Source organism: Anarhichas minor, unplaced genomic scaffold (assembly GCF_050575085.1).
Source record: "Anarhichas minor isolate MPS153535 unplaced genomic scaffold, ASM5057508v1 ptg000014l, whole genome shotgun sequence".
Taxonomy (NCBI): domain Eukaryota; kingdom Metazoa; phylum Chordata; class Actinopteri; order Perciformes; family Anarhichadidae; genus Anarhichas; species Anarhichas minor.
In genome coordinates, this window is record NW_027466460.1 from 13148759 (window position 1) to 13158010 (window position 9252).

The 9252-nt window shown below is 45.3% G+C and overlaps 1 protein-coding gene across 1 annotated transcript; it reads right to left on the reverse strand.

The window, feature by feature from the left end:
- Positions 1-250: 250 nt before the first annotated feature.
- Positions 251-4732, reverse strand: LOC142950041 (fascin-like). Its single transcript, XM_076091947.1, has 5 exons — positions 3898-4732; positions 1801-1957; positions 1580-1701; positions 1149-1319; positions 251-521 (listed from the first exon to the last, which is right to left on the reverse strand). Exons 1-5 carry the CDS (start codon positions 4730-4732, stop codon positions 316-318), a joined length of 1491 nt encoding a protein of 496 aa, XP_075948062.1. The 3' UTR covers positions 251-315.
- Positions 4733-9252: the final 4520 nt, after the last annotated feature.

The window sequence follows — 9252 nt, forward strand, 5'->3', positions numbered from 1 at the left end:
AGGTACGGCTTGTGTTAATGTGACTGGAAGTGAAAGAAATAATCACACTGTTATTCGTTCATTAAACGACATCGTACATCCAAAACTCCAGTAAAAAGCCCGGTGAGAAGAGTTAAGGATTGAGAAAAGAAAAAACACCTGCAGTGCTTTGGTGCCATGACTTCCAGTTTATCAGCTTCAATTTCCACCACACATCCATCCAGACAAATTCACAATTACACACATTCATATGCAGAAAAACCTAGCTACCTACAGTATTTATGAATAGTTTGAAGCGTCGCGTCAGATAGTGGAGAAGTCTGGCTGTGCTCGGTCTCAGTATTCCCAGCGGGTGGCGCTGTCCAGTGAGTCGACGCTGGCCTTCAGCCCTCCAGCATGGTCCCCTTTGAGGTACTTCCCCCCCAGAGCGCGGATGGCCATCTTGTTGAGGTCACAGAACTCAAACAGGAACTGGACAGGTGTGGCGCTGCTGCACCCCACCGCCGTGTCGTCTCCAACACACCAATACTTCCCCTGGGAGTCTGGACAAACAGCACATAATGTATATAAAGATGACTACGTGTTCACATGTAAATCTTTTGATGAAGTTAAGTGGTAAGAAAGACGCATTGACAGACAGCAATGCATGCTGATGAACACGCTGAAAGCAGAAGTTAGTTTGCTCCAGTTTTTCTCAAAAAACAACATACTGTATATTACATACATTTTCCACAAAGTGTTTTAATTTAAAGCTGCACTAATCAATATTTTATATTAGCAATTGAGCAAATTGCTACGTGTGGTAAAGCGTTGCTGGTATTGACAAACATTGTTTAAAAAGGCAACAGCGTGTGGACTGGGATGTCGTTTCAATTTTATGTGGCAATAATATGTGAATGCTGCGCTTACAGCTCGTTTCTGCTGACCCCATGTGGCCAAAAAAAGTTGTCATTTTGAACATTTTTGACTTTGACACCGTCAAGTGCTAGTATCAAAAAAGACACTGGCAAACTGTCCCACTGTTCTATAATCAAAAACCTCTGCCATCAGGATGGTAGAACATGCCATATTCCCGTTTTCTATATTCTTTGGGCTTTAATTTAACCAGCGTTGCCATGTTGTGGAAAACGGCCAGCAGTAATGTTATATAAATTCTGTAAACTGCCCACCTTTAAGGGAGTAAGCACCGTTGTGGAACTCCAGCTGGAAAACATCGTACGATGCTCGGTTGGAGTCCAGAGATGCCATTCCTGCTTTACGAGCCCCGATGAAACCGTGCTCCCCACGAAGCACGATGATTGGACGGTTGATCAGCTTCATCAGGAACTGTTCCGCCTCCCCTGAAGAGACAAGCTGATCAGGGTTGCATCCAACAGAAATAGGCTTTTGTTTCACAAAAAGCACCTTGAAGGAAAGATAATCATGCCCATCGGCTTTTGGGAAACAGGGTGTGTTATTTCTCCTTTTTAGCGATGGAAAGAGTATGAAGTACTAAGATATCCTAGATGAGGAGAAGTACTGACCCTGGACTTAAAAACAGAATCTTTTCCTCAAAAAGTACATCTAGGCTACATGAAATCATTTCAGAAACGCCACTGACCTGCGCCGTCGACAGTAGCAGCTAGATGTCCGTTCCTCTTAGCGATCACATATTTGTTGTTGGCTGCGCGCACACACACACGACCGTCACGCCACTCCAGTTCAAAGTAGCTGTTAGCCGACCTGTGACACACACGTTAACAAACTCAATGATTCAGACTGTGCGCGTTCACTGTGTGTGATAGTCATCATGATGCACTGTGTGTGTGTGTGTGTGGTTACTTGGTGGAGGCAGTGCACTGCAGTCCTCCACTTGCTGTCAGAGTCCAGTATTTCCCAGAAGCGGTTCTGAAGGCACACTTCCTGTCCTCACGGCTCATCTCCAACTGGAAGACCTCCTGGTCCCCTTCCTCGTCCTGATTGGCTGACAGGTCCATGCCTAGGAAAGTGGGGCAGTCCTTTGTCAGATTGCATTCATCTCTGGAGGTTAGTCTGAAACTCTCCTTCCCTCTAATTTGTGAAGTTCCCCAGATAGGTTCTTAAAGAGACAGGACACCCTGAACTCTCTGCCCAAAAGTCAATTCTCACTGTGGGAAACTTTGAAACATTTTAGATCTGGAATCAATTTTTTTCAATCGTTCTGTACTCATGAGGATATAAATCACACAATGGAGGTCTACAAATGAACTGTGGTGTGTTTAGTCTGCCGCAAATTCAACTGCAGAAGAAGAAGGAGAAAGGTGTGGCCCCAAGATAAACATAAAGCACGTTTTTCCAAATAAAACCCCCAAAAAAGAGTTGCAGTTATCAGTAAAATCTGCCAAAAATGTCTTGTGACTGCATTCTGATCTAATGAGGATACTGCGGACTGCTTCTCCAATGGTGAATATATAAACTGTAGACTTGAGACATTAATTCAAAACTGCAAAAATGCAGAAGGTAAAAAAAAAAACAACCTGGCACGCCTTTCATGGCTGTGCACTTTAAATACGTAGTAGGCCTATGCATTAAACACGAGTGCTCATGCATAACTTAGACTAGGTCTCAGTTATGTAAGAACACTAGTTATGCAAACACAACACTTGCATAACACCACCTTACAAAGTTGACATCGTGGACATGTTAGCTGCATGTATACACATCAAACAGACACGCAGAAACATTAGCGGTCCTTTGCAGTCGTGTTTCTGATCAACTGATGAATCCAAGTCCAATATTCACTCACTTAAAGCTCTATTTTAGTCTACACCAAGTATTTGTCTCTTTAGCTGCTAAATGCTGCACTGTGTTCACCAGCTAGTCTCGAACTGTGTCCGTGTGCCGTTTGGTGGCGGACAGGTAGCGTACAGTCGGATTATCAGAGCTCTCACGTTGAAAACCGCCGCATCTGAAGACGACGCTTCTGAAAGCGGTGGGATTGAACCAAAACAACGAGCTGCAGGACGCTAAAACGCTTTGTGGGTTCTCTGTGGGGTTCGTCACTACGAGCGGCACCTTTTGCACAACAGGTTGTCATTTGACCCACTGAAGCGAAAAGCTGTCTCGGTGCAAGACACTGGTTAATAACGGGCCCTTTCTTGATTCTTATCGTTGAGTCGCCGGCTATAACAAAGTGTCTGTGCCACACTGAGCCTACCAGAGCTATTAGGCTACAAATGCAGAAGCACAGGTGGTCCTTTAAAATTATTTTTTAATGTCCACATGTCACAAGTCACTGCCCTACACTGACCTCATTCAAACATGATCATCTTTCTTCTTCAAGCCATCTCTCCTGGAATGCACTCACACACACACACACACACACACACACCGACTGCATGGATATAAACCTCTGTCAATGATCAGTCCCATGTGCATGGCAGCCCAGAGTGAGACTGAGTGGCGACAAGACAAAGAGGTTGCACAAAGATCCACATCAGGACCATCTGAGGCACACCTCCCTCTGCCTCTCCTCCATTTTATCCCTTTTGTCTCCTCCACGCAGTCCGTCCTTATTTTCTCGGTCTATTCTGAGATGAAGAATGAGGGATAACTGCAGACTGAAGCTGACCCTGAACCAGCGGCCACAATGCAGGGGTAGAATTACTGCAGAAAAATGTTAAGCTATAGGCAGAGGCTGGCCAAAAAGGAGGGATGGGGAGGGGAGGGGAGGGGGAGAAAGTGAGAGCATGATAATGAAAAACACATGGTGGGAGAGAAATTAAGTAGCAGGAGTCTCTAATTATCTCTCTCACTCTTTCACAGACACGCATCAAAATCATGCAACAGCTGCATCAGTTGTGTGCCCGGTTATGCGGCGAGTCTATCTGTGTGGTGAAATGGGATTTCTCTCTCTCTCTCTCTCTCTCTCTCTGGCTCTGAATGACCGCAGAGCCTCACCTTGCCTCGTGGAGACGTTTCTCTCGTTGCCTGCAGTCAGCACGACCTGCGCGTGGCTGCGCTCCAGGCCAAACAGTTCATCCTTCCCCAACCGAGTGCTTTTCCCAGACTTCATTGTGCCGGTTGGGCCCGAGGGCGCCAGGTAGCGGCCGTTGCAGTCGCGGAATGCCACTTTCCCGGAGCGGAACTCCAGCACGTAGCCGGTGTCCTTGTCCGTGTTCGTGGACAGGCTGCCGTCATTGCGGAGGAAGCGGTTGTCGGAGGTCTCGAGGTGGTAGCGCTGGTCACGGTAGACCAGCGTCACGAGCGAGTCCACACCCCAGGGGACATCCCGGTCTATCGACACCTCGTGCCGCTCCCCGCGCGCGCTCAGGTGGGCGAAGCGTTTGCGCGCCAGGCTGTACAGGTTGACCTGCGGGTGCACGGCCAGGTGCACGCTCCACCTCTCCGCCGGCGTGGCAGCCTGCGCGAAGCAGGTGATCCGGTCCTCGCTGCCGCAGAGGTACCGGCCGTAGGGCTCGGACTGCATGGACCACCGCCCGTCCTCGTGCGCGGTGACCACGAAGCGGCAGTCTTTGCCGTCGCGCGTCTCGCTGTCCGCGGTCACGTTGCCGTCTTTGTCCGTGGCGAGGTAGCGGCCCAGGTGGGAGCGGAGGAACACGGCGCTGCCGTCCTCCCCGGTCTGCTCCAGGGTCCAGGTCTGCTTCTTCTTCAGGCTGCTGGCCGAGGCGTTGATTTTAAAGCCGAAGGTCTCGGCCGTCAGATACTTGCCGTCGCTGTTGATGAGCCCCAGAGGGATCTGCAGAAGGTCCCCGTCGGCGCCGTTTGCGGACATGTTTGCCGTGAGTCAAGAAGAGAGAGAGGCGACGAGATGTTTGTCTTCAGAGAGACGGGCAGAGAGAGAGAGAGGGCGAGAGAGAGGGGGAATGTGGGGGTGTCTGAGGGAGGGACAGAGAGAGAAAGAGAGAGAGAGAGAGATGCTCTCTGCTGACTGATGATGATGATGATGATTAGTCTCCCCTGACTGCAAATCCAGACTGCCTCACTGAGTTTCAAGTCCGTGAGCTTTTTTTTCCTTCCCCCTAACGGCGGTACACGCCCAAGTTACAGGCAGAGGAGCTGGAGGGAGATTTACTGTTATTTTGGAATAAACCAGCCCACCACTGTTCACATACTACTCCACACAGTATCATCCAAACTATTACTAATCTGTGTCTCCCCCCCTTACTTTGCCTCACTCTAATTGAGATGTGCTCATCCTCGGTTCCACATGGATAGAGCCATTCACCCACTGACAGAACAGTGTTTGTCTTCAGGGCTGCGTGTGTGTGTGTATGCGTGCTGGCTTATGAAGACACTGAGGTGTAATGTTTATTAGAACGAGATGATCTATATCTGATCAAAAGTAGGTCTGTTCACGAAGTATTCAGATCATTTACGTAACACACACACACACACACATATACCACACTATAAAAATGCAGTGTTACAACCACAAGTCCTGCATTCAAAGTATTAGCAAAATGTAGACTTGGTGAGTATCAAAAGTAAACGTTCTGGTTCTATAGCAGCAGTTACTGACAATGTTAGATGTAATACTGCTAAGTCAACGTGTAAACAGCATTTTACTCTTATGCTGGTTGAGTGAAAGCTAGTTTTACCTACTTTAGTCCAGTAGGTTCTCAATCTGGGGTTCGGGCCCCTCCAAAGGGTCACCAGATAAATTGGATGGGTCGTGAGCAGGGATAAGTTCTGATACACACATTCTACTTGTGAAATGTAGAATAATTTTACTTCTTTGAACCACTTTATTTTTTATTTTTAAATAAGATCATGTGAGAAGATTAAAGGCAAAATGTCAACAACTCGCCAAACAGCTATCGACTCAACTAGACATTTGCAACATGGGAAGGATTTCCACAACAAGATACAGTTTTTTGTTTTGTTTGGTAAAGTGTCTCAGGCTAAAACGATTGGGAACCACTGGTCTAATCTTTAAGGTACTAAATTCCAAATTCTGAGCAAATCTGTGACGGAGGGATTGCCTCCACACGGCTCTCAACATGGCGACGGCTGAGCCGGTGGCTTGCAGCTAACGGTGCTAACAGCGCACAGTTGAAACAATGGGAGCAGTGCTGACAGAGCTAACAGTGTTTATCTGAGGGGGGACTGCGTTATCAGCTGTGACCGCCGTATGAGCGCATATAGTGCAGGGCGATAGTTAGCTAATCGATGGGGCACAAACAAGACAAGCTCAGATTACAACACACACACACACACACACACACACGGGGAGAGTGACTTCATTCTCTGCTCAGGTCTAGAAATCCCTCCACTTTATCTTTACATAGTAAATGTTTGCTGCTATTTTAATGCTCTGAATTCAGAATTTAGAAATGTATTTGATAAACCTCTCTGTTATTTATGTACAATTTTCATCAAAGTACCAAGTAACCAAAGCTGTCAGCTGAATGTAGTGAAGTAAAAGTACAATAATTCCCTCAGTAATGCAGTGAAGTAGAAGTATAAAGTAGTATAAAATGGAAATACTAAAGTAAAGTACAAGTTGTTCAAATTTGTACTAAAGCACACTAGCCTACTGGAGTAAATACCTTCCACCACTGCTTTTACTTCATGTGTACTTTTGCTCTGCAGCTGTTTTTTCTGGGTTGAATAGATTAGTTACAGGACTGTGTTGAATGAGTATCTGCAGCCGTGCAGGTGGTGAAAAACATTGTGCTTTGGAGGACGCACATCAGACGTCCACGGCATAATTATAAATCAGGGCTATGAGCCTCAGTTGTTTCCTGACCTCGCTCCACCCGTGTCCGTCCGCTGGTCGGCTCAGCCCCGCCTGTCTCTTCCGTCCTCCTTCCCCTGGGCTCTGTTATCACTCCTGTCTGCACATCCGCTGTTATTTATACTGGAGAGACTGTTACCGTGTGCGTGCTTATCATTTCCCCTCACACCTCATACAATAATATCAGCAGGGCGATGCAAAAGCCCCACGAGAAGCCATGTTATCCTGTGAAGCCATTTTGTTTGCCTCTTCTTATTTTAACCGTGTATCTGATTATGTCGGTTGGCTGTTTTGGCCGTGTAATTAAATATCTGGTTGGAGTGTTTTAGACAGCTGCCTTTTAAAAAGTGATCTGCGTCAGTGGAATGATGTAAGTGGACTCCTTTTGTCCTGTAATGTCCATCCTACTCACCTATAAGTTACTGTCTGTTTTCTTTGGAGGACCAGTGCAACTCAAATAACTCACTTATAGTGCTGAGTGTACTTTGCAAAAGCATGACACGCTTTTCTGGTTTTCCCTGAGTGGAAGTTCCTCTCTAAATGTGAAGAACAGGAAGGTTCGAGAGTAGGTCACAGCATGCACATTTGCGTAAGTTTATGTTTACATATCGATATTTATGCTATTTTCTGTCCCGCAAAGCCCATAACACATGTGGAGTGTGTGCATGTCATTGTTTCAATCAAGTGAAAATTAATCATTGTTTAAATCCCAAATCTATTAGCTTATAGGTTTTGCTTTCAAATCAGTGTTAATTGAATACTTTTGTGGTTTTTGACAGTTATCAAATAATAAGCAGTTCCACCTTATTGCTCTTAGGTAGGTTTCACATTTTCTCGGTAAAATAATGCATCGATTAATTATAAACATGATTACTTAATAGCTAAAAAAAATGTTAGTTGCAGCCCTAGCATCTTGTCACCTGGAAAAACAGAAAATCACCCGATTTCCATAATTTTAACAAATCCCTAATATTCATTTCTCAGTTTTTCTCTTTCTGCATGTTGTAAAATATTAGTAAGTATTAAAAGCTGACCAGTCAAAGTAAGGGAAATGGTTTTTACTGACTTTTGTCTTAATGAATCAATGTTTGGATAAATTATCATCTGCGGAAGAAGAACTGCATGATACTAAACATGTGATGTGATGGGAGGGAGGTGACACTGGAGAATGCAGGAATCAGTTTAAGAGAGCAAAGTGGTGAGTGTGGAACTGACCGTGTGAACAAGGCTGAGGTCTGGGAGCAGGACTCGGCCTCTGCTTTGAGAATCGGTAGATGGACACGAGATGAGGACCCGGCTGGGACCGGTCCAGGCCTTTGAGGGACAGTTGGAAAAAGCATGGCCTTGGTTCAGTTTAGAACACATCGCCCCCTTCTGGGCATTCAGAGAACAACAACAAGGACATTGATCTGCATGAGTTCAGTTAGTGGGCAATGGAGAGGCCAGCAACAACAGTAGAAAAGAGGCTTGATGTTGTTTATACATACTTTGGAATTGTCTTTCAAAACATCTAATATTGAACATTTTTTTGTGATATTTGATTATATAACAGCATTCCTCTAAATTAAATAAACATTGTGTTTAAATGACCAGAATCATTACTTTGGCTATGATTAATCTTACAGATCCATTTATTAAATCCCTGCTGGTGGGGCCTTCCAGGTAACATGCATTGCAGTTTGATGCTCAGACATGCAAGATTGTAAACGCATCACAAACATACTTTATATACTGCACACACACACACACACACAGGCAGGATTTTGTCTGTGAGGTGATTGGGGTTGTTTGCATGGAATACTTGTTTGATTTATTCAAAGTTAAGTTAGTAACACAGAAATACAGAAACAACATCCACGATACAATCTACACTCACACTGCACAGCACATTTCCAAATTACTAGGTGTCGATTTTGTACAACTGGAGACACGAGAGTTGATTGGCGTGTTGTTTGCTCACTCACACTGCCGATGTGGTGACCGTTCTTCAGTATGTGTGGAATCATGTTCAGTGTTACATTCCATCGTCTCTGCAGAGATGATCTCTCTGGAAACCGTGTTTGTTGACTCACAGACTCTGGAGGTATAGTCTTGTCGACTCCTGGCCTCCCAAAAAATATTTTTGTTGAACCAGTTTAACTCTTTTAAAACGTGTCTTAGATTAGATCTGCAATAGGTTTGTTGGCCCTGAGCAAAAGTATGCTGGTCTGCCTAGCTGTGTGGCTCTGGGGGTCCACCACCTGTACAAACAGTGTGTACGAGAATATGATACAATAACAAGAGGCCAGTGTGTTCTCCGCAGAAAGATGAGGAGAGTGTGAAGAACAATGCAAAAGGAGGAAATGGCCGTTTGTGGAAGAAATTCTTCGGAAATCATCCACATATAATGTACATTCCCAAATGCATTCAGCAATGCGGACATACCTGAATTATTTCCTGTTTCTACATTAAAAGGAAGCTCCTACATTATGCCAGGCTGGTCTACTGTATAGGTCAAGAGATGGCAGCATCCAATGTTAACTTCTTTTTTCTCATTAGTTGTATTACGGTGCGGT